General features: G+C 43.9%; 1 protein-coding gene across 1 annotated transcript in view; it reads left to right on the top strand.

The window, feature by feature from the left end:
* Nucleotides 1–25,777, top strand: part of tlcd4b (TLC domain containing 4b) — an 84,019-nt gene extending 58,242 nt beyond the window's left edge. Inside the window, exons 4-7 of the mRNA XM_084328715.1 lie at nt 12,985–13,043; nt 21,791–21,885; nt 24,104–24,177; nt 24,626–25,777. Coding sequence (XP_084184841.1) covers nt 12,985–13,043; nt 21,791–21,885; nt 24,104–24,177; nt 24,626–25,007 — 610 coding nt within the window. The 3' untranslated portion in view covers nt 25,008–25,777. The remainder of the gene's footprint in view (nt 1–12,984; nt 13,044–21,790; nt 21,886–24,103; nt 24,178–24,625) is intronic.
* The last annotated feature ends 1,175 nt before the right edge of the window (nt 25,778–26,952 follow it).

The raw sequence follows: 26,952 nt of genomic DNA, 5'->3' as shown, positions 1-26,952 counted from the left end.
TTGATTGATTGAAAACTTTATTAACAGGTTGCAGAATGGGTACAATACAGTACAGCTCAATACACACAATTGTTAAGGGGATGCAGACCAGAGAAAGACTTTCGTCTTGTTTACATCAGGGTCCCCCATTTTCAATTCATCAGGATATATATGACATACTTGACATACAGATAGTCAGTACTGCTACATCTATACATTTATGACATACCAGATTTGCAAATACAGTACTGTTTGTGATACAGAAGGAGTCAAGAAAAGGGAGTATATCCATTTGACGTAGAAACTGTACATTGGAGGAGGTTGGGTGGGGGGGGGGGTTGGGTACATTGGGATATTGACAACCATACTGGGTAATTTACATTGGAGGTGGGGGGGGGGGGGGGGGGAGAAACACTGTATAAACAAGCAAAACTGTACAATTGAGGGGGGGGGGGGGGCTACTAGATGCTACTAGTTGGTGTTTAAGTGAGAGACGCTCCCTGCTACTAGTCAACTAGACCCCTGCATTTCACTGTATACCTGTATGCCGTGACAAATAAAACTCTTGTATCTTGTATCTAGTTGGTGTTTAAGGGAAGAATATCTCTGGAGTCTCAGGGACATTCCTCCCTTAAACACCAACAACAGGGACAGGTTGTCTTTGCCTAACTTCTCCTCCCCTGTATAATAATGACAAGACAACCCAACTATTTCATCGTAACAGATCTGGCAGACCCAACACATTAACTAGCAACACATTGACCACTGTAGTTTTGCAACCATACCGTCAATAATAGTCATTTATATTTTGTATAGTCGTAGCAGTTGGAAAGACGATGTTTCAGACTAGGTGATTGATCATGAAAATGTTTATGTACAAGTGACATACGTGACCCTAACCCTTTGAATACGCTGCTATCGTAATGTTTTGCTTGTAAATTGTTATGATGCCATATAAAACCTCAAAGGCACTGTACGCACGCAATAAAGTGAAAAAGAAACCAGGGATATTGTCTAGTATTCACGACTTGTCATTTTAACAAGAACATCTTACAATTATTCATGATGAACATAAATACAGAGAAATATTTAGGAACATACTTGTATAGTTTTAATATTCGAAGACATCTGTGCTGATGGAAATGTTTGTGTACAAGTGACATACATGATCCCTTTGAATATGCCGCTATCGTAATGGTTTGCTCGTAAATTGTTACGATGCCATATAAAACCTCAAAGCCACTGTAAACACGCAATAAAGGGAAAAAGAAACCATGGATATTGTCTAGTATTCACGACAAGAAATATTTAGGAACCTACTTGTATAGTTTTAATATTTGAAGGCATCATGCTAATGGAAATCTCTGAGAAATGTTCTATGATCCTACGTCTCTGCTATTTGACGGGCGGAACAGGGCTTATGAATGAATTATTCACCCTTCACAGAGGAAAATACACCACAGGAAGTTTAATTAAGTTTAATAATCCTCAGAAATGTATAGATCTATAGAATATTCTCCTAACTAATAGAGCTACTCTGTGGAGCCCTGTGGAGCGGCGTGAGCGTTGATTCTGCAGGCGGTGTGATGGTGTTCTAATGATGGTGTTATAATGATGGTGTTATGGCGTCATAAGGACCCGTCACACAACCGTATTGTTCTGCCTGCTGGTCGCTCAACATTCCTCGACCGGCCAGACTGTGAGAACCGGTATTATTTGGTGCGTCTTTGGCCTTTTCACCTCCAGGTTGCTGCCGGCTCTGCCCCCACGCCGCCCTAGTCATGACTCATTATCCTCATCAGACCCCACCGGCATTTGAACGCATGGAATAGGTTCCGAGATTCTATCCCAACAGTGATATGATGTGAGGGGGAAGTTTACCAATAAGGACTTTAATAATAAACAAAGATAGTTACGCCCTTTCAACCAGAGAAGGCCATCCAACCATTTCATAAAGGACACAGTGGTAGGTATCATATCTGTCATCGGTAATAGATCTTAGGGCAGAATGATGAACACTGGGGTTTAAGAGTTGAAGCTGCAGAATGCATATTAATGACATTGCCGTAGTCCAACAATCCTCTTTCTACTAATCACAGGAATGCTGGGTCTATTTTTGTACACGGGGTTCGCACAAGGTCATTGAAGTGCTTAAAATGCTTGATTAAAAAAAAAAAGGCAAGGCCTGGAATTCTTTAAACGGCTAATTTTTTAACAAGGTGCTTAACTCTTTCTCTGCCAGCTATTATCCTCATCCTGTAGTAAATGTGCCATGCTTTAAATTATAGGCATTTTCACTGTGCGTTGTGGTGTTTGCAGGGCTATATCTATATTCTATATTATAGCTATGGAGACAATACTATGGCTCATTTGACGGTAACTATCCCTCGTTTAACATGTGAAAAGAATAAATTTTTTCATGTATACGTTTGTGTGTTATCCCGTCGTGAATATTGTATAGTTTCAGAGTGATCCTGGCTAATTCCTGGAAACAGCGTTATGGAGCGATATGTGAATTTTGCTAAATGCGTTCGCGTTGCTCGCCTGGACATGCTACTCTTTCCAAATCAAAGGTATATAATAGGTATTATGTTTCATCATGAATGCATCAACGGCATTCGTTTTGAATACTACATACGTTGATCGGCTGGATCGATATGAAATCATTGTAGGATCAAGGTGGAATTGACTGTAGGATCAAGGTGGAATTGACGTCAGATAGTCCTTACCTTTGATCAGGGTTATTCCAAAAAGAATATTCCAATTGTCTGATCGCGATTTCCAGTATTGATGTCCATCGGGTCCCCGACATTATCTGGCACAACACATGCATCGAGGGGCCATGGACGCGTTCCAATGTTCTGGGATGAACCGCTAGACTTGCCTGGACCAAAAGTCTCCACCCGGACAACATTAGATGTGACACAGTCTGGAACAGGGTTTCAAAGGGTGAGTGATACTGCCACCTAGCAGGATATGGCCGGTATTGCACTCTCGGGGTCTCAGTATGCCTTTTAACAGTAACATAGAGGTCCGTGACACTGAATAGAATATTAAAATCGAAAAAAAAGGAAAACTGACCAAATAACGTATATATACGTGATTGCCGTTCAACGGTTGACGAGCAAACGCATATATATACGTGAATGGCGCATATTGAGTTAAAAAGTCCTTGAAATTCAAATCAACCATTCACATTGAATGTTCATCCATGATCAAATTGTTCTGAATCAAGAAATCGATATTTTTTTCTGTTTTAATCAAATCTGACTAGTCGCTGTCTCGCACGCTCCAACTGCTTTTCCTCATGTCTTCGTGTGTGTGATGCTCTAGCTGCTCTAGATGCTTAAAAAACAGCATTTAAAAGTGAATTGTATCCTTTGAGTGTCATCCTTGAAAATTAAAAAAAATAGTGCTTGGAAACGTACTTAAAAGTCCTTGCATTTAATTGCAATGTCTGTGGGAAGGAACCCTGTGGATCTCTTTCTGTACAGGAAATCAATTTCTGACATTTCTGACGATGGTATCATATAAACTAGAGGAAGTGCGAGGGATCCAGGGAGTGATCTGTGAGTCGTGTCACATGTAGCTCACCAAGGTGTCTGTTGGTGCAATGCATTGAAGTCCATCATTTGGTTTTAATGCTTAAATAAACAGGGGATGTTTCAGTGAACCTTTAGTGAGTAAAGTTGGACACTACATTGTGTGAGTATTAGTAACATTACTATTGCTGAGTAATGTTACATTTGGTGGGGTCAATATGGCCATCTGTTGTTGCCTATTGGATTTAGCCATGTTGTGATTATTTGCAGCATATACATTTTTTATTAAAGTGAACACTCCCGAACTCCGCATGCGCAGATTGATAAACCTAGATCTCTGGACAATCCAGAGAGACTCCGTGGGTAATCTGTGCATGCAGAGTTCGGGAGTAGGTACGGAAAAGTGACTATAGCTCGGCAGAGGAAGTGACGATCGACTTGGGTCTCTCCGTTTTCAGGAGACTCTGGCGTATACAAGTCTATTGGATCATGTCTCCAGCACCCCCACAGCCGTAGCTACAACCGTTAATGTTGAGGCTCTCATCCACATTCATTCATTTTCTCCCCCCACTCTCCTCTGATTTCAGAATACTGGAAGTGTTGCGGTGGTCTATTCAGACCGATATGGAAATGGAACTCGTGTATACCATAGTAACTACTAATTCATATTCCCCCGGGCGTTCTCAGTGTCTCCTCTACCATCTTTTCCAATTCATCGTCTTATCAAGCAGATTCAGAATGTATACCTGATGACATTGACAAGATTTGGGAGAGAGATGCTTGTGTTCACTAATATCTTTGGACTGTCTTAGACAATAGGAAATAACATGTATGAAATATTAAATTGAGCATAGTTCCTATTTTTTTCCTAAGTGAAAATGTTTGAAGCCAAATCATACTGATGTAATTATCAATATACATTTGGACTCCCCGACCCCAGCCCTACTGACCCCAGCCCTACTGACCCCAGCCCTACAGACCCCAGCCCTACAGACCCCAGCCCTACAGACCCCAGCCCTACAGACCCCAGCCCTACTGACCCCAGCCCTACAGACCCCAGCCCTACTGACCCCAGCCCTACAGACCCCAGCCCTACTGACCCCAGCCCTACAGACCCCAGCCCTACTGACCCCAGCCCTACAGACCCCAGCCCTACTGACCCCAGCCCTACAGACCCCAGCCCTACTGACCCCAGCCCTACTGACCCCAGCCCTACAGACCCCAGCCCTACTGACCCCAGCCCTACTGACCCCAGCCCTACAGACCCCAGCCCTACTGACCCCAGCCCTACAGACCCCAGCCCTACTGACCCCAGCCCTACTGACCCCAGCCCTACAGACCCCAGCCCTACTGACCCCAGCCCTACAGACCCCAGCCCTACTGACCCCAGCCCTACTGACCCCAGCCCTACTGACCCCAGCCCTACAGACCCCAGCCCTACAGACCCCAGCCCTACTGACCCCAGCCCTACTGACCCCAGCCCTACAGACCCCAGCCCTACTGACCCCAGCCCTACAGACCCCAGCCCTACAGACCCCAGCCCTACTGACCCCAGCCCTACAGACCCCAGCCCTACAGACCCCAGCCCTACAGACCCCAGCCCTACTGACCCCAGCCCTACAGACCCCAGCCCTACTGACCCCAGCCCTACAGACCCCAGCCCTACAGACCCCAGCCCTACAGACCCCAGCCCTACTGACCCCAGCCCTACTGACCCCAGCCCTACTGACCCCAGCCCTACTGACCCCAGCCCTACAGACCCCAGCCCTACAGACCCCAGCCCTACTGACCCCAGCCCTACTGACCCCAGCCCTACTGACCCCAGCCCTACAGACCCCAGCCCTACAGACCCCAGCCCTACTGACCCCAGCCCTACTGACCCCAGCCCTACTGACCCCAGCCCTACAGACCCCAGCCCTACAGACCCCAGCCCTACAGACCCCAGCCCTACAGACCCCAGCCCTACTGACCCCAGCCCTACAGACCCCAGCCCTACAGACCCCAGCCCTGAGTTTCCTTTGATTATTAAGCTATCTCTTAAGTGGGGGGTTGTCACCTTCAGCTTATCTTCCCTGGCTATAATTATTGTTGGGCGGTGGTGGTAACGTGATATGACTGATTGCTGAACAGGATGTGGGATGGTTACTTGTGAAATAGACATTAGGTTAGTCGCTGGACCAGGGGCGGGGGAGTTGTCTCTCTGCGGTTGTGACTAAAACCAGTACGAAATAAATTCCATATCTTACATTTAGACCTGGGCGTATACCAGTGTTTACAATTTGTCATCCATCTATGCTTGGGAGTATTTCATATCATGACATGAACGGTGATACACAATTCTGGTATCAAAACCAATGATGAAAAGTAATAATAATACATCTATTTTATATAGTGCTTTTCCAGATGCTCAAAGATGCTTTACATGGGTAGAAGAAACAAAACTATGGCAAAACAAAAATAATACATGACAAAATAAAATAAAACCGACAGAATTAGAGGTCAAAAGCCAGATTTAAAAGATGTCAGGGTGTTTGCATCACAGGGCATTCCAGAGGGAGGGGGCAGCAGCAGCAAAGGCCCTGTCGCCCCAGGTCCGGAGCCTGGTCGTGGGAGGTGTTAGGAGGTTGGCATCTGCAGACCTAAGTAAAAGTAGGAATATTAAGTCGGATTTATTGCCAAATTGTTTCATTTTGAAACCACATCACACATTACCCTGCTGTCCAGTATTCTAATGTGTGATTTTCCATCCCTAAGAATGTGTCATGATGTATGTCATCTGAGAAAGTATTTCTTTCCTCCGTATTGCCCAGCCCTGTCCTAAATGCCATACATACCAAGTTAATCATTGGTTTGGTGGTTGAGCCAGATACCGTCTATATAAGGAGGAGACGGATCACTGTGGTAGCTTTTCATACCATGAAACTAGTTGCTACAAAATAATTGAATGTGATTTTGTTGAGGTGAAATGTGAGTTTTAAAATATGTTTTAAATTATTAACAATCTCTGCTTGGCTGGGAATCGTTCGATGAGTGGTTACCGTGGCAACTAAGGACTCTGGGCAGTTGCGTGCATAGAAGCTGGTCTATTACAATTATTATTATTTTTTGACCAAATTAACCATTCTGGGTTGTCTGTGATTTACCAGTGACTTAATGTGAAATAATGAATTACAGATAACTCTCCATTCAAAGAGACCAGAGACTACTTTATTCTGGTTATTTATGGGGCAGGGTCAAAACAGGTCAAAATGTTTCTTTTATAATTATTTTTTAAAACCTTTACACAAGTCATATTCATAATTGATTTCATACAGTTGTACTTGTATTATTGCATATACCAGTAGTTTTAATTTGGTTTCTGTTATTAATGATTCAATAATAAATCCATACTTTTTTTATTCAATGTGTTTTAATAGGAACTGATCATCAGAATCTAAATGAAAAGAATAAAAATGTCTCAACAATTTTGGAAACGGTTCCAATTTGGAACAGATTTTCTCTATGCCCAACCCTAAGGGTGAGGTCTCGTTAGCCTCTTAGCCCGACTGCACGTAGCATGAAAACTTAATTCCTCGTCCACAAGAACAGTGCGGCGTCTGTTAGCCCTCCTCTCCTCGAGGTCAGAGAAGAGGACGTTGCCCTCGTACAGAAGGTCAATACTGTCACAGGCGGCTTATAGCTACACTCTTAAAAAAAGAAAAAGGCTGTGTTGAAATTTGGATTGTCTTAACCCTTTCACTACCACACTACCAAATGGTCAACCCTTTCACTGCGACAATACAGAAGGTTAACCCTTTCACTGCCACACGACACAGGGTTAACCCTTTCACAACCGCACTACAGAAGGAACCCTTTCACTACAGACGGTTCCTTCTGTAGTGTGGTAGTGAAAGGTTAACCTTCTGTAGTGTGGTAGTGAAAGGGTTAACTAAACACATGAACTGCTGCATTGGAAAACTACACAGCATGTAATAATAATAGCAACACAATCTTTTATTTTTTATCTACTTTTTCTCCCATTTTCTATTTTACTCTCATCCCAATTTCGTATTATCCAATTCTACCCTCCCCTGTCTCGAACGCTGTTAGGCCATGCCTCCCACTGGTCGGCTGCAATGTGGACGAAGCCTTGCATCACGTGTCCCCTCCGGTACACGAGGAGGCAGCCGTTGCATCTTTTCACCTGCACAGCGCGATCTCTCAGTGGTGAGGAGTAGCACGTGGGAGGCTCACGCTGCCCCAGTCACTTCCTGATTCTGCTGTGCAGGCGCACCAACCGACCTGTAGGAGTTGCTGTCCACAACGTCCGATCCCCACCCACCAGCTTCCCACCCCTAACACTGCCAATTGTGTTAGTATGAACGACCAGCCAAGCTGGTAGCAATGCCGAGAGCTGGGCTCGAACCCAGCATCTCCTGCATTAGTGGCGAGCGCCTTGCCCACTGCGCCACTTAGCCGCCCTTAGCAACACCATTTTAAACCGGGTTGTGTCTTTTCTTTTAACACATCTGTATGTGTTTAGAGACGACCCATCCTGTGTTCTTTCAACACAGCCTTTTTGACACGGGATGTCTTTAAAGATCCCTTCCATTCAGAAACACACTGATGAAGGCCGGATTGGACCAAAATGTTTTCTTTGCAGTCAACTCGTCTCGGAGGCGTGACTCTGACTCTGAGTTGCATGTGCGATGTCACTAATGTGTCGAACCTAACGCGGTCCGGCACGTGGTAACCTGACACCTTTTTTTAAAGCAGGTTTGTGTTTTTAAAAAGCGTGGTTATTTAGGGACAACCCCACCCTGTGTTGTTTCAACGTGTCTTTCTTTAGGTCGCTTTCACATATAGTTTTGGTGGACTCGGTGCGGTTCTGGGGGTGAAGTTGCAACATTGTTGCATTCTTCTTTTGGTTCGCCTGCGTTCACATAGAGAAATCTGTCAGCGGACCGAGACCTTCTGAACAATGTCACGCGGTCGAAAAGGGCGCTTGTCTATTGGACAGTGGAAATGTGTGTGTGGCTGCAAGCCCGTGTGTGCGCGCGCGCATGTGTGTCTGTGTGTGCTGTCTGCGAGTCCTCCAGATCAGCGGAGTGAGTTTTGACATGGCATTGATCCATTGTTCTATTGAAGCACATTACCACCATCCTCTCGCTAAACAACTTGTAGACCAATAATAATAATATAATAATAATAATAGTATTGACGTGGCATTGATCCATTATTAATGCTGTGCGCCTCGGTAATAATAATAAGCCGCGTGTTTCTTCCTTCTTCCCAAGATGCACAGTTAGATAGATAGATAGATAGATAGATAGATAGATAGAGATTAGATGCAGTGTGCTTGTTTTGCAGTGAGTGCTGCAAGCAGTGGTAATAATAATCACTTCCTATATTTGGTTCGCGTTTGGTCCGCTGAAGCCGAACCGAGACCTACGTTTTCAGGCGGACTAGAGTTCGCCTGCTTGGTCCGCGGACCGAGTTCGACGCGCATTCACACAGACCCGAAAAACCGGACTATCGAATTCTGGTCCGAAAGTCCGGACCAAACAGCCCCTGTGTGAAAGCGACCTTAGAGTGCAGGAACTCTGTTTTTACTGTACAAACCCCTGGTGGAGCACGAGGGGTCACGAGGTCAGCAGAGGTCAAGGCTCAAGGGTTTTCACCTGGAGGGTAAAGTGAGCCGCCATGTGTGTACGTCAGTGTGTTTGTGGTGTATTGTTACACACACACACACACACACACATATATATAACCCATGATCAGGCCCCTTGCTATATGATACCCCTCTGACTGATGGCAGTGACTGATGACAGTGTCAGTCGGCCATAGAGGGAGTGTTCATTGTTATTTTGACTACAGTCGTCTAGCGCATTGTGTTTGTACGGACGGCCAGCGGTTATCAAGATTTTAGACGGGGGGGGGTTGGGGGGGTTCATTCAGATAAAAGGGAAGTTCCGCCACTGGCTTTCATACTATCTCCCCAGACAGGAGAATGACTATTGGAAAAAAACACACACGCGCGCACACAAAACAAACGGTGTTGATGATTGGTGCTCCGGAAGGGGAGATACTGCACACGTGCAGCAGGAACCAAAAGGTGCTCCTGCACTTTCTCAAACGACCTGACCTTCCTCTTCCTTCTGAGACATGACTTTGAAAAAGTGGGAGATTGAATTTCCCTTCCTGTTTGGCGCTTGTTGTTCTTCTGTAGTTCGGTGGCTTTAGTTTGGTCCACTACAGTGGGATACGTACTGGGGAAACGCTAGTATGCAGTCAGCATGCTTAAAGATAATGCTTAAAGGCATATTAGTTTTGCTTTATACACTAGGGTTGAGTTAGAGTAGGAAAAATATATATATAATTTTTTTTTAAGTGAAGCAAACTATTCTTATTTAATATTTTTTGTATATTTAGAGACAGCCTAATTGATCTAAAACATGCACATGCTACTGTTTCTGTTTGTTTATTAAAACCAGTTGATAGGCCAATGACACTGCATTTCCATATGTGGAGTGAAACTGTGGAACAGTCTGAATGTGGTACTAAAGCAATGTCCAAACATGAGACAATTCAAACTGAATTATAAAGAAATAATTTTCACGAGGAAGGGATTTGACATTCACGGGTGTTAACATTTTTATTTTATTTCTTTCATGTTTTACATATATAATTGTTTTGTTTTGCATATGTTTGTTTTGTAAGGTTTTAAATTAGTACATTCATTTGAGTAGTGGAAAAGGGGTAGGATTAAATAAGTGTATACTTCTTCCTACTCTTTGAACATGTAAATTGAGTTATGTTTTGTAAAAAAAAAATCCATTTCATTGCTATAGATCAATGATTTGTTTTTGTTTTATATTGTTTGTATTTAAATGTTCGAAATAAAGATTCTGTCAACTGAGCCGATCAACGTTCTGAAGGATTATCTGAAGTGCCTATTTATGTGCAATACCCTTTGATTTTAATTATCCATTCGATTAAAAAGAATAACTGATTTTAACTGAAACTGAAAATTTTAACTGAATTAAATGATTTTCAAATATTCGGTCTTAACTCATTCAGCGCCGGAGGCCTAGAGCATCTTAGTTCCTACCACGCCAACACTTGTAAAAGATAGGAATAAGTGGCAGTGTTTGCAGGGCTATATATATATTCTATATTATAGCTATGGATACAATACTATGGCCCATTTGACATCAACTATCTATCGTTCAATATGTGAAAAAGAATACATTTTTTCATCAATACGTTCACGTGTTATACCGTGGTGAATATAAGTATAGTTTTAGAGTGATCCTGTCTAATCCCAGAAAACGACGATATGCAGCAAAAACGTGAATTTCACAAAGTGTTGCCGTTTCTCGCCTGGACACGCTACTATTTCCAAATCAAATGTATATAATGGGTATTATGTATCATCATGAATGCATGAAAGGGGGGAGGGGGGTAGTTTTTTTGATGCTTTTATCGTCACCAACGGCATACGTTGTAGTGTAACGTTACACACACACGTTGCAATCGAGGTGAAATCATGGTTGGATCAAAGCAGGATTGATATAATTTAGTACTTACCTTCACTAGGAGGTACCCCAAAAAGAATATTCCAATTGTCTGATCGTGAGTCCAAGTATTGGTGTCCATCGTGTCGCCAACATAATCCACCACAACAGATGCATCGGGGGCATTTGACGCTTCTCAATGTGATCGGGATACACGCTCGACTCGCCTGACAAAGAAATGTGCGCCCGGAGACATTTGAACGTTGCACAGGCCAAGATATAAGGTTTCAAAGGGTGCTGCCACCTGGGAGGATGCGGCCGGTATTACACTTTGGCATTCTCAGGATGATTCCCCATGTTAACCCAGAGTCTGTGTGCCTGTAATGAAATATTGAATAAAAGAAATAACGATAAAAACCCGACTATACTCGGGTCTGGCGCTGAACGGTCGGCGAGATAACCTGACTATCCTCGGGTCTGGCGCTAATTGAGTTAAGAACAGTAGACTATTCGAAAATGATTTTGGTCAGTCATGCACATCCCTAGTATACACACACTCACAGACTCGTACATTGGGCAAACAGAAGCCCTCCCTATGTCAACATTCAACGCTGCTCCGTCGACCCGGTTCACTTTAATCGGGACCTTTTAGAGAGTCACACAGGGACCATAACAAAACCCAATCGGTCGTGATTACAGCTCAATGACTCGTGATCACTGGGGTTTTAATTCCTGCGTTAATTAGTCTGCAACTAGCTTTAAGAGTAAGTAGCTTTCTCCACGTTGTTTAGCAACAGCCTGTGATGCTGCGGTCCAGGGGTGTAAAAAGTACCCAGAAATGATACTTAAGTGAAAGTATGGGTACCGTCTCAAAATTGTACTCAAGTAAAAGTCAAGAGTATCTGGCAAAAAAAGGAGCTATACAAATAAAGTTATTATTATTATTCTGATACCAGGTGTTTAATCAAAGAACCCCGCTTTCTAGTCTTGCACAAGGACCAATCAGCATGGGTATGGGCGGGTTAATTTTCCATTGATGGGGATTTGATTGGCTGTTTTTAAATAAAGTGTGGCCGCAGGATTAATAACGTTAACGTTAGTTCGGCCAGAGAAACAAATATACTAATTAAAATTGTTGGACCTGCGAGATTTGTACTTTGTAGGTCTGCATTTTAAATGTAAGGAGTAAAACGTTTTTTTTCTCTGAAATGTAATTGAGTAAAAGTACAAGTATACAAACCTAATAATACTTGAGTAAAGTACAAATCCTCCAGTATTGTAACGAAGTACAATTACTCAAGTACTTTACACCCCTGCTGCGGTCGCACCAATTTAACATTCCAGCGATGATGTCACAACGGCTGCTGGCTATCGAGCGCTAATAGACGACAACATTCTCAAAGGAGCCACGTTTGTTTCCTGTTGCGGTGTTTGCTGATGCAATAGTTGACAGGAAATACATTTGTCATCCAAACTGTTCCCCTGGAAACAGAAGGCCGGTGAAACCCCTCTGTAGACTGTCAGTGGAATTCCCGTTGCCAGGGAACAACTTGGACCCACGTTCATTTCAAGTTTTGTTTTATTTGTCAAGAATAAAGTCCCAACACTACAAAATATACAATATACAAACTAAAGTACAACCTAAAGTACAATGAAGTAAAAATGCAGACAATGGGGTAAAAAAATGCAAACTTTTTTTTGTTATGCTGAAAGTAGAAATATCTTTGTAATAAATAGATAAAATATGGTGTAGTGTTAAAAGTGTATAAAGTGAGTGTTAAGGGTGAGTGTGTGCATGTAATGTAGATGGATGGGTTAATGTTGCATAGATTCATTGAATTTCCTGTCAGTTATGGTTCCATTTTGAATATTTATGTCCTCCAAGTTGAAACCGGTGGTAGATGGTGGAATTCTAAGATGGGATTCTCAGGAAAAACTCCTTAACAGTGTGTGTTTGTGTTCCACAGGGGGGAGCCCTACCTGGTCAAGTTAAATGTTGCCATAACCTGCGGCTACCTACTATACGGTAAGAAAGAAAGACTCATATCACCATAATCATCTGGAATCTTTTTTCCAATATCAATATCTGTTCTGATGTCTGTTCACGTATGCAAAATCACAGGATGAATAATTCAATTGAACAGAGTGATGAAGTAAAGAGCGATATCAAGCCAAAACAAGTGACATGCCCTCAAATATTGAAGAGTGACGCACCGATACCACTTTTTCACCATCGATGAACCTTCGGTGTCGGCCTCTGACACGGACCAATCCTATCCATCACTTTTACTGAACAGTATAGACTTTGAGGTCATTGGACAAAATATTATGTAAGTGATAATGTATAGCTACGAGGTCATTGTCGCAAAATAATTGACCGACACTGCGTTCTAAACGCAGTGAAGGTCAATTGTTTTGCGACAATGACCGAGTATAGCTATACATTATCCCGCTTATTACATGGCTAACTTACTAACAATATACCTAATTCATTTTACACCATCGACAAGACGAGATCAAATGCAGACGCAGTTGTTCTGTGGCTCCTCTGTCATCGCCGGCAGACGGCAGGTGTGTGGACTTGATTGCACTGATGTAGTGCAGCTGTGCATAATGGTAATGCTTAGCTTTCGTGACTGCGATCAAAATGCTTGATTGTGATTGGTCAATAGTGCTCTGTTGCCCCTAACAGCGGTCATTATTGCGCGTTGCCCATGACAGCGGTGAATTATCGAGAAATAATTGACCGCTGTCAGGGGCAACCGAGCGCTATTGACCAATCACAATCAAGCATTTTGGCGAATGTTAAAACGCCATGTAATAATGAGATATAATCAATTGTTCTCCATTAGAGAGAGTTAACGTGTCAAAGATGCAGCCAATCAAGTCACTTTGCTTTTATTCCTGGCATGTTGGTATCAGATTTTAGTATCTGGGAGATTCTCTGATACCAACATTCTGTTTTAGCCTGGTGTCAGACCGATATCCGACACTAGTATCGGCAAGGGTTAAAGTGGGATTTGGCAGGTGGCTGAAGCGCTGAACCCTAAGCTATGATGTAGGAGGAGGGGGGGGGGGGGGGTGGTGACTCATGCCTGTGGTGGACATGTTGTCTTTATGTACAGGCTATGCTGTGCTGCTGTGGTGGACTTGTTGTCTTTATGGACAGGCTATGCTGTGCTGCTGTGGTGGACTTGTTGTCTTTATGGACAGGCTATGCTGTGCTGCTGTGGTGGACTTGTTGTCTTTATGGACAGGCTATGCTGTGCTGCTGTGGTGGACTTGTTGTCTTTATGGACAGGCTATGCTGTGCTGCTGTGGTGGACTTGTTGTCTTTATGGACAGGCTATGCTGTGCTGCTGTGGTGGACTTGTTGTCTTTATGGACAGGCTATGCTGTGCTGCTGTGGTGGACTTGTTGTCTTTATGGACAGGCTATGCTGTGCTGCTGTGGTGGACTTGTTGTCTTTATGGACAGGCTATGCTGTGCTGCTGTGGTGGACTTGTTGTCTTTATGGACGGGCTATGCTGTGCTGCTGTGGCTCTGGGCTGTGCTACTGCTGCTCTACAATAATATTAGCAGATGCTACATGGGCTGTCATACTATCATGGCTGCATAGGCGGCGTGTGAGCTGGACATTAGGGTAGGCTATATATGGAATGGTAGTCGCGCGGAGCGCACAAAATGTTCCCTTTCTTTTTTGCTTGCACGCAAACGGTGCTGTCCAGGTTCTGATGTCATACAATACACACACTACTAGGCTACTACAGCGAGCCCCACTCATTTCATATAGTGCAAATTAATTGTTCAAATGAAGGCATCCAATATGATTAACTATTGTCTTACCTTAATGCAACAAAAAATGCGACGTTTCGCGCATCAATGATCTTTTCTGCTTTAAGTTTGTCTGTGAGATCACCTTCAATGTGAAGCGGACTCAGTTGTAGGGCTGCAACGATTAGTCGACATAATCGACGATGTCGATTATAAAAAATCGTTGACGAGAAATTGTTGCGTCGATTAGTCATTAAAAAAAAATTATTTAATTTTTTTTTTTTTTTTTTTTTTTTGTGCACTACCTATCTTTGTGAGAGTGGCTTCTCAGGGTTCCAGACAACATCATAACATGATGATCCCATAGCAAATTTTGGACATTGAAAACATTGTTCCCCTGCAGGAGATGATGATCAGACTAGACACACAATACATTACACACGCACTCCTCTCACTCACACACAGCGATCAGAGTAAGACACACACATACACACTCCTCTCACTCACACACAGCGATCAGAGTAAGACACACACACATACACACTCCTCTCACTCACACACAGCGATCAGAGTAAGACACACACACATTCACACTCCTCTCTCTCACACACAGCGATCAGAGTAAGACACACACATTCACACTCCTCTCACTCACACACAGCGATCAGAGTAAGACACACACACATACACAAATTACACAGTACACACCTCTCACTCACACAGCGATCAGAGTAAGACACACACACAAATTACACAGTACACACACTCTCACTCACACAGCGATCAGAGTAAGACACACACACATACACACACACACGGACTCCTCTCACACACAGCAAACAAAAGTTATTTAAAGTACACTTCCACTTTAATTTGTATTATTTAATTTATTTATCTTGTTATGAGTGATTGCTGTATTGTTCTTCAAATACATTTTCATTTAAAGTGGCTTAAAGATCCAAATTCAAATGTTTCATGAGTCATTATTTTAATTTGCTATGGGATCATCATGTTATGATGTTGTTGTTTGGTCCTGACAAGAGTCTCAAAGTCTGGGGTGATGGTAGACAAGCAACTCTGAGGTCATGCTCAATGTCCAATCTGTTCCTCTGCTCTGTCTTCAGCTGGACCAGAGCTGAGAAGCCACTTTCACAAAGATAGGTAATTAAAAAAAAAATTAAAAAAAAAATTGGTGTTGTTTACATTGGTTTTCGATTAGTCGCCTAATCGAAAAAATAATCGGCAGATTAGTCGACTACCAAATTAGTCATTAGTTGCAGCCCTACTCAGTTGACCGTCTCTCCTGGCGCATATTGTTGTCCAGTTTTCGGATGCGCCTCATTGGGAAAGAACGTTCACAAGTTGCGGTGCCGACGGCAATGAAGGAAACGTTTTCCGTAATTTGGATCTCATCATGCTTTGAAAACATTTAGTAGCTCTAAAAAGTTTCCACGGTTTGATTAACTCTGACTCAGTCTCATCATGCCCTCGGCCTCAGGTGATCCGTGTTATGCCCAGGCGGCATTTAACTTGGAATGGAGTTCCAGGTCTTGGCAGCTCTCACGGAGAGGGCTGCTTTGCTAAATGTACTTGTCCTTAACACTTTGATTGCCCAAGGTTAATTCCTTTTTACCTCCTTGAATGCCCAGGGCCACTTCAATGTTAACGTTAATATCGCCTAATCTATGTTTTAAATTATGGCTGTGTCTAATCTGCCCGTCGCTTATCAAAGACTCATTTTCCAGTCAACATTGTCGTAGCAGATTGTTTTTTAATCGCTTCATTTCCGTTTTCTAGCATTTTGAAAATCACTAGTTTTCACCGAAAAAATAACACATTCCATGATAATAGCCTTTTACTGGAATATTCTAGAATGTTGTCATTGTTCGGCCTATTTATGAATCGTTTTCAAATAAACGCTAGATTATCGATAGTATATGTGTGCGCATGCACGCTCGTGCCGCCAGTTGAAAATCGATTCTCCGCGTTACTGACCAGCACAGCCAAACAGCAATATCACATAATCACATAAAAGCTTATATCTCTGTGAAAACGAGTCTGATTATCCTAATACTGGTAACATAGATTCCTTACCTGAGATCAGATGGTATCCAAATGGATTATTCCAATTCCTGATCGCCATTCGAAAAAAATCTATCTTTTTATTGATTCACCGTGTATACTGTAAAAACACATAATCTCCGCTGCTCTGAGGCTCACTAGTGGAGCTGATCGACGCCGGCTGCGTGAGTGAGAAGTAAAATGTGGAGTCAGGGATTTTTTTCCCCATTCATTTTCATTGAGTTCAATCCAAAAGGGTGAATTACCATCTGGGAGACGATAGGGGGCGCTTTTTTCACATCTGAGCGCCTGGAGTGGTTGGATTTCCAACGGTAGACTTGGTTGATGAAATATGATTTCAGATCGCTAATAAAAAAAACAAGAAAATACGAGAATTCTCGTGAGTGGGCATTCAACCCGCGGGGGGTAAACCCGTGAAAACTCGGGTTGGGCAATCAAAGTGTTAATGGAACAGCCAAGTCACCCGGTACAACAGTTCTGAACCCGAACGCGGAACTGCAAGTTTGTTGGTAAAAGACTACACGCGAACATGGAGGTAAAAAATCGGAAAGTGGGGGTGGGGCTAGACCATGGAGGGTTTTGAAGACCAGACTGGCATCGGTTAGTTTGGTGATGCGGCGTGATTGGTTACTGCCTGCAGTCTGGAATGTTAAACGGCCACCACACCTACTGCCATTGACACCTTGGTTGGCCGACCCTTGCGTATTGTCACCACCGGGCTGCAGCAGCCCACACACACACAATATCGTAGCCTAGGCTGTCTATAATAATGCGCAGACTGGGTCGGCATTGCCTCCCCGTGCCTTATATACCCGCCGCCTATGCATGGCTGCTTTCCAACCTCTAGCCATGGTATAAAAGTGGAATTTGGCAAGTGATACTGAAGAGCATCATCAGTTTAAACTCACCTTGATGACTGATGCCCTTGACCTAACCTAACAGAGACCATAGACACCACAGCCTGCCCTGCACTAGGTGAAGTTAGTCCATTACTAACCTAACAGAGACCATGGACACCACAGCCTGCCCTGCACTAGGTGAAGTTAGTCCATTACTAACCTAACAGAGACCATGGACACCACAGCCTGCCCTGCACTAGGTGAAGTTAGTCCATTACTAACCTAACGGAGACCATAGACACCACAGCCTGCCCTGCACTAGGTGAAGTTAGTCCATTACTAACCTAACAGAGACCATGGACACCACAGCCTGCCCTGCACTAGGTGAAGTTAGTCCATTACTAACCTAACGGAGACCATAGACACCACAGCCTGCCCTGCACTAGGTGAAGTTAGTCCATTACTAACCTAACAGAGACCATGGACACCACAGCCTGCCCTGCACTAGGTGAAGTTAGTCCATTACTAACCTAACAGAGACCAAAGTCAATAATAAAAATAAGACTTAAGAATAAAATACGGTCCGGGATTTACATTTCCTATGTTATGTATATACATTCTAATATTAAATATACAGTAAAAATATACAGAAATCTACAGTAAGTGTAATATTGAACAATGTTGTTTTAAAAGTAAAAGTCCAGGAAGATGGTAACTGTCACTCTGTGCTCAGTGATGCAGTGAAGCACAGTGATGCTATGAGAGGAAGTATTAACGTTGTAGCTCGACATTATGCACTGAATATGAAACTGCATTGGGCTGCATATAATTGGCTATAAATTACAACGTTAAGGCTTTGATTATGGGTTTTCCTCCGTCGGAATCTGCATGCAGAGGTTGTTTAGTGTAAATGTGAGGAGAATAAGTTGTTCTTGCCTTCCCGGATCTCTTCTGGTAATGGACTGTGGCCCGTGTGGACTGGACCATAGCGGTAAATGTACCGACGCTCACGTAGCGTAATTCTCACACTCAGTTGCTGTTTAATCATCTCTGTTGTAGAGAAAACTAATCTGTAATGCGCCCTAACAGCAGACTTAAACAACTCTGGAGAATATTATGGGATATACAGTAGCTCATGATTTCCACTTATATCCACTGGCGGCTACTCTCCCCACCTCACCTGGACAAACCCAGTTATAAAAATGGGTATCTGTTTTGCCAATGTAAGGTGCCGGAACACAGTTCCAGAAGGTTCCTGCAGTGGGCAGGGACTGCTGCCAGACACCCAACTACTAGGAACCTAAAAGGACAATATACTACCTTATGCATACCGCACCTTATGTGAATACTGTATACTTCATCAGATCATATATTTAGCATTTTAGCATTTAACATTTTGTTTGTATTGTCTTTTTCCCCCTCCTTTTTCCGTTTTTCTCCCATCCCAATGTTAGTCGTTATGCCAATTCCCAATACCCTTCCTGGTCGTTGCGCACTCTACCCCCTACCGTCGGTCCGGGAGGGCGGAGACTATCGCATGCTTCCTCAGACACATGTGTAGCCAGCCCACCGCTTCTTTCCACCTGGCAGCGCAGACTCTCACTGGGGGAGTGTAATGTGCGGAAGGGTCACACTACCTCTCCCAGATCCTTCCCTCGCTGTGCAGGCGCCCCGACCGAACTGTAGGAGTCTCTGTTTACAACGACCACGACCCACCCCACCGGCTTTCCCACCCGCTGACACTGCCAATTGTGTCAGTATGGACGGCCAACCAACCCGTAGGCACCGCAGCTGGATTCGATCCCACTGTCTCTGTGGTGGTAGACAGACGCTTGGTCCGCTGCGCTACCCGGCCGCCCCCGCATTTGAGCATTTTTAGATTATATATATCAGATTAGATTTAGATTATTGGATTATTAGATTATATATTACATATATTTAGCATTTAGTATATCTTTCAGACTATATTAGATTAGATTTAGATTATTGGATTAGATTATATATTGTAACTATTATTGTAGGGAAAATATAACAGAGGGCATACATACCCTCACCTCGCACCTTGTTGACCATTATGCACATATCCAGAGTTAATTATGTTATGTTAATCATATTGATTTGTTATATTGTTTACACTGCTTTTTACTACCTGTACCTCCCCTCCCCCATGCTGCTATGATCCCTGCATTTTACCAAGGGGATCAATAAAGGAATATCTTATCTTATCTTTTAACCCCCGAGTATTGTATTGGTACATCCTTAATATAATACTGAATATCTTGTTTCTGAGATACATTTTGTGGTGGTTGTTAATTGTAAATAATCGTGTGCAACAATATCATAATCTTATCACAACATCGATCCCAATATTATAAACGGTAATGTTGAATTATCGCCCAACCCTACTCACTCTTCTATCTAGATGTTTGGAAAACGGACATAATTTTTGTCTTGTGTACAAACCCTTGTGTAAATAATAATTATCCCCATCATCTACTGTACATAGCAACATGTGAACAGTAGGTGGCTATACTGCCCTAGATAAGAAAACTGTAATTACTGTTTAGAACTTCGATACAGCAGGTCAATATTTCTCTTTACTGTGTTAAACCAAAATGTATTAGATAAGTTAATAATAATTAGTTAAGAAGACTTTTTTTTTTTATTGTTTGCAACATGGTGGATAATGTCATATTTCTTGTGTTGATAAAAACATGTCTTCATTGTAACAAAAATGCTCAATAACTCATTTTCAACAACATATTGTTATAAGTACAATATTTCCTTTTCCTTTTGTAGGGCAGTGTACCGTATGTTTATACAAACACTCTTAGGTAATTAATAATTATCCTTGTGTATAGGAGTAAAGACACCTTGATAACGGTCTTTATAACAGGTGTGTTGGTGGAACAGAACGGTGTATAGGAGTAAAGACACCTTGATGTCTTCACTTATTAATATTATTTAAAGTAACGTTGGGACCTTCTTCAGGTTTCAGAGGACATAATATTATGATGTATCTTTTCAACAATTTTATATGACTTCCTTGAATCTGTGGAGCATGTTACTTAAACTAAATATAATTTAATTATTTAATTATTTATTATCCAGCACCTCTTTCTTTCAGTTTTTTTTTATTTGATTAATTATTTCCTTCTCTGCCTGGCGGTCCCACATCCCCAAAAACGGTGCGGTTCATTAGGTAGGCAGTGTTCCGGGTTCTAATCAAAGCTAATGTATTGCTCGTCTCTCCCCCTGTCACGTTATGAACGCCATATCATTCTGAACAACTTGTCTATGCTTGTTAATCTGAAGACCTCAACCCCTCCCAAACGAGAGTGTCTATGTCATAAACAGTGTTGGGACTAACGCGTTACACACCCTAATCTTACAACACTACCCCCACTCACTTTTTTTTTGCTACTGTCTACATTGTATATAGTCCTGTATATACTGTCCATATGTTACTTTATGTTTATAGTGTACTATATGTTACTTTATGTTTATATACAACGTGGGAAGGGGGAAACCCAATTGCATGTCTTTGTATGTCTTGCACATTACGAGAGGTGACAATAAAGCTGACTTTGACTTTGACTCTATACAATGTGGTCATTTTTAATTGTATGACCACATTGCTTAGCAGAGTTCAGTAATGTGAATGCAAATGAATGGAAACTGTCAAGTTGATTAACAGATTTTGACTGTAAGAATCTGTAAGGGCATTAATGGGAGCAATTGAAATAATGTTGTTTTGTTTTTTAAGTAACTTTAAAAAGGTACTTACACTTTTGTGTAAGTAATCGGTAAAGTAACTGAGTTACTTTTGCAATGAAGTAACTAGTAATGGTAACTAGTTACTATTTGTCAGTAACTAGCACAACACTGGTCATAATAAATAACATCTCCGACTGCCAGATCCATACGGAGACGGGGCAAAAACCCATTCTCCATAATACGTTCCCCTTTAAACGCTAGTGAGGGAGTGGCAGTGGCGTCCCGCCTCCTCACAACAGCTGTAGTTAATAGTCTCCTGCTCTCTCTACCTGCTAACCCCCCCTGTTCCTCCTCTCTGCAGACCTGGTGCTGCTCGCCCGGAACTGGGCCACTATGGGAGACAGCTTTTTCGTCTGTCACCACTTGGCGGCGCTCTATGCATATGGATACGTCTTGGTGAGTCATCTGTATACTGTTGCTTCAAGGAGCCCCGTCGAGTCCTACGTTCACACACTGCAGACAAAAGTGTTACTCGGATCAGTTTACTCTGGAACACCCTCCCTCAGACCATCAGAGACTCTCCCTCACTCTCCACCTTCAAATCCCGACTCAAAACCTACCTGTTCTCCCCAGCCTTCAACCTTCCCGAATCCCTCCAACCTACCCCCCCCCCCCCCCCCCTACGTTCTCTCCTCTCCTGCCCCCACCCCCGCCCCTCGGTTTCCCTTACTTACTTCCCGACTGTCTCCCCTACTGACTCCTGTATTTGTTGTTCGTTACTCGTGGTTTTATGTTCTTTCTTAGTTTTTTTTGCCTATTGTCAGCTACTTTGGGTAATTGAAAAGCGCTATAAACATTGTATGAATTGGGCGGCTACGTGGCGTAGTGGGCAAGGCGCTCGCCACGAATGCGGAGACGCTGGGCTCGCCTGTTCGAGCCCAGCGCTCCACATTGCTTTCAGTTTAGCTGGTCGTTCATACTAATACACATTGGGCGTATTAGGGGGTGGGAAACTGATGGGTGGGGATCGGGCGTTGTGGACAGCGACTCCTACAGGTCGGTTGGTGCGCCTGCGCAGTAGAATCAGGAAGTGTCGGGGGCAGCGTGAGCCTCCCACGCGTTACTCCTCGCCACTGAGAGATCGTGCTGCGCAGGTGAAAAGATGCGACTGCTGTTACCTCAAGTACCGGAGGGGATTTGTGCTATGTATGACTTAGTCCACATTGCAGCCGGCTTGTGGGAGGCAAGAAACAGCGTTCGTGACAGGGGAGGGTTGAATTGGATGATACGAAATTGGGATGGGAGAAAATATAGAAAATGGGAGAAAAAGTGGATTAAAAAAAAAAACATTGTATGAATTATTATTATTAGTTTGTTTCGTGACAGTGTGAACGGCACAAATCGCATGGAATCTCATCTTTTCAATTCTGATTTGGGACACTTTAATATGATACGGGTCAGATTTTTTGCAATGCGACCATAGTCATATCAGAATTCATCCAGCCTTTACGTCACTCTAGATTGACATTCATCACAGTTCTGTGGCGGGAGTCACTTGGTGAATACAAACATGGAAGACAGCTGTGATGGAGGTCGGCAGTGGAGGAACAGTGAGGTGTTTACCTTATAAGTATTTGCGGTGATACTTCTGTACAAGCAAAACTTGAGGGGGGACGTATCATAACCGCTCTGTGTTTGAAAGCAAATTGAGAGAAGAAATGTCTCTCTTTCACGTCCTTCTTGCCCCCATTATCATCTGCTCACAAATTAGCCTCCACTGCGACTTGTGTCCTCCATGTTTACTCTCATCTCCCTTATTGTTCATTTCCACGTGTGGGTCAATTCAAGAGTGAGACCAGTTCAGACTGGAATCTGAAACAAAAGGATCTGCTCTGAGCAATAAATCACAATTGAGCACCAAGGCCTGCAGTGTGAGGCCTATGTATTGAAATGTAATTATATTGATTTGTTATATTGTTTATACGGCTTTTTTTCTATTCTGTTTAATTTTTACTTCTCCACTATACTATAATTATGTCACATGTACCATGTCTTATACTACCTGTACCCCCCCCCCCCCCCCCCTTGCAATGTACAGTGTTACTTGTTTATACAGTGTGCCCCCCGCCCCCCCCCCAACCACCTCCAATGTAAATTACCCAGTATGGTTGTCAATATCCCAATGTACCCAACCCCCCCCACCCAACCTCCTCCAATGTACAGTTTCTACGTCAAATGTATATACTCCCTTTTCTTGACTCCTTCTGTATCACAAACAGTACTGTATTTGCAAATCTGGTATGTCATAAATGTATAGATGTAGCAGTACTGACTATCTGTATGTCATGTATGTCATATATGTCTATATGAATTGAAAATGGGGGACCCTGATGGAAACAAGACAAACGTCTTTCTCAGGTCTGCATCCCCTTAACAATTGTATGTATTGAGCCGTACTGTATTGTACCCATTCTGCAATCTGTTAAATAAAGTTTTCATTCATTCATTCATGCTGCTATGATGCCTGAATTTCCCCAAGGGGATCAATAAAGGAATATCTTATCTTAAGATACAACAATAGGAAGGACTAGGATGTTGTCAGGTGTTGTGTTTGGTGTTAATAACGGGTTGTGTTTGATGTTTGGTGATGATCTTCCTCTTTTGCTCTTTGCAGACCCGCGGAGTGCTTCCTTACTTTGCCAATTTCCGTCTCATTTCAGAATTGTCCACGCCGTTTGTGAACCAAAGGTGAGCCAGTTTTACCACCGGTATCCCAGCTATAGTGGAATTTCAGTGGTATCAGTGGAATTGCGTTGCTAGGTTAACAGCTCGAACCAGAGTTTATTTCCTGGTGTTTGATAATACCGACAGCTGACCGGAAGTCAAAAGTACTCCATTTTGGAATGTTTGAATGTTGCCAAGTCTAAATAATTCTGAACATATCATTTAACAACAAAAAGATGGAGACAGAATCTTATCGTAATGTGTAACCATTTATTCGGGGGGGGGGGGGTCCTTGATAGAAACCTGCTTGAGGCCATAGATCTAGAACCATAGAAAACTAGAAACATAGAACCACTGCGACAGATGCACAGATTACTGCCCACACTCATCTCTGTGAGTGAACGCGTGTTCTCTCATTCTGCATCTGTATTGACGTCTCTCTATATCTCTTATCCCCCCCCCCCCCTCCCAGGTGGTTCTTCGAGGTGCTGAAGTACCCGCGCCAGGAGCAAATGGTGGTGACGAATGGCCTGTTGATGGCCGCGGTGTTCTTCCTGGTGCGCATCGCCGTCATGCCGCCGTACTGGGCCAAGGTCTTCGCCACCTTCGGCACGCCGGCCTTCGATCGGCTGGGCCTGGCCGCCCAGGTGGCCTGGATCTCCTCCTGCATCGCCCTGGACATCCTCAACACCGTCTGGATGTACAAGATCACCCGCGGCGCCTACAAGGTGTTCACCGGAGCCCGGGCGAGGAAGGGGAAGGGGGCGGAGGAGGAGGTGAAGGAGGGGGCGAAGGAGGGCGTGAAGAAGGAGGTGGCGGACAAGCTGAACAATGTGAACAACCACACGGACTGAGAGGCGCGTCAGAGGAGATGCAGGCTACAGACGTCAGGGGGGAGAGGGAAAACTCTTAATATATACACCCTCCTATCCCCCTACAGCCTCTCTCTCTCTCTCTCTCCCTCTCTCCCTCTCTCTCTCCCGGCTACAGCTACCCTACCCTTGCCTCGCCATCTCTTTTGAAGTTGAGCGGTAGTCCAGGTCTTCTGGGTCTGACCCTGAGAAGGAGGAGGCTGCTCTGTCTGTCACACTGAGCTTCCGCCGTCTCCGTTTGTTTTCACGGACAGAACTGGTACCCACCGCTGGGCTGATGGCCTTTGGTTGGAGGTGATGTGGTAGAGCTGACGAGCACACTGCTCTCTTTCTCTCTCTCTCTCTCTCTCTCTCTCTCTCTCTCTCTCTCTCTCTCTCCCTCCTCCTCACCTTTCAACTTCAACCGGTCATCCTAAGTGTCTGTAAAGACAGGAACGCAATAATCGCAGAGGAATACGATCACAGACCCTGACCCCCCCCCCCCCCCCCTCTCAGACAACAGTTTCTCTCTCTCTCTCTCTCTTTCTCTCTTTCACACACTATCAGAAGCCTTTTTTCGGTTGCCCTTTGCATGTCCCGTCCACGATTGGGAGGAGCTGGACCCTCCTGTTTTGGCCTGCAGTATAAGGACTTCTCATACCGAAGCCATACAGTGTGTGTCAACATATATATACAGTATATATATATATATATATATATATATATATATATATATATATATATATAGGACTCCTGTCTTAAACTCATCGGTTTGCCAGACCTCACAAACGGATAGACACAGACACAGACAGAATGATGGACGGACGGACAGACAGACAGGCGGAAAGAAAGACACCTTAATGCCTCTTATACTCTTACCTGCTGTGGCCTCCATCACCAGCCATGCCCCTCCAATCTCCCCAATAATGGTATCTGTAACAAAGGACAGAGTGTATTACAGATGTGTCAGGTCATTCGGTCCTCCAGTAATCTACCCCCCCCGCCGCAATGCAAAGCCTCCGACGTTCACTTCTTGCTGTCCGCTGGCGTTGCCGCTGACGTTAGCTACCAGTTCAGGGGGGGGGGGGGGGGGGGTCTGTGGTCCAGTGGGGTTAAGGTGGGGGTGGGTTTACACATGAGTGGATGTGTACCAGCTTCGCACTGTGGAGGATGTGAAGTGTGGGGACAGAGAGTTGTCCTTTTGAACCCACGTCCTCCTCTAGTCTAGAAGAATCACGGGGGGGGGGGGGGGGGGGGGAGAAGACGACGACGACACATGCACGTTACGAGGGACTGATGACCTCCGTCACCAACCAAACAACCACAGTTATGGATTTCAGTGTTTGCTCATCAGGCCCTGGGCTCTAGGGGCTCGTAGCCCTCTCTTTATGTCGCTGTTATCCCGTCGGTTTCTCTCGTTAAGACACCCACCCCTCCCCTCCCTCCCTCCCTCCCCAGGCGGCCAGAGAGACGTGTCTCACTCACTTCAAAATTTCACTGTAGCTCCTCTGCCCTGGAAGACGACAGGTCAACTCTGTTCGGGCTCCTGATTTTGGTGATTCTACTACCTCTTCCCCGCCCGGCCTTATAAAGACTTTTGACAAGTCCCTCCATGAGAATACAATTATTGTTTTGTTTTTTCTGCTGCTTTTACTTTTCAAAGAGGGATTTTAGCCTTTAAAAAAAAATAAAGGATGTCCTCTCTCTGGTTCTGTGTGGTCGGCCTGAGAGAGGTCTTCTCTCTCTGCTCTCCGTCTCTGGAGGTCCAGAGCAGCACTACTGTTTTAACTCCAACACTGTGTCCAGTCTGTCTGACCCAGGCGCACCTTCCGGAGGGGCTTTTATTAAACACTTCCAGCGACGCCAAGCGCCTGTTCTCAGTGACTCTGGTGCGCGTGGCGCCCATTTTAGAGGGAGGTGGGTTCAGGTTTGCGGAGGGGGAGGGAGA

The sequence above is a fragment of the Notolepis coatsorum genome (genome assembly GCF_963971535.1).
Source record: "Notolepis coatsorum genome assembly, chromosome: 14".
Classification (NCBI taxonomy): domain Eukaryota; kingdom Metazoa; phylum Chordata; class Actinopteri; order Aulopiformes; family Paralepididae; genus Notolepis; species Notolepis coatsorum.
Note: the sequence above shows the minus strand (reverse complement) of the source record. Positions and strands in the feature narration are given on the sequence as shown.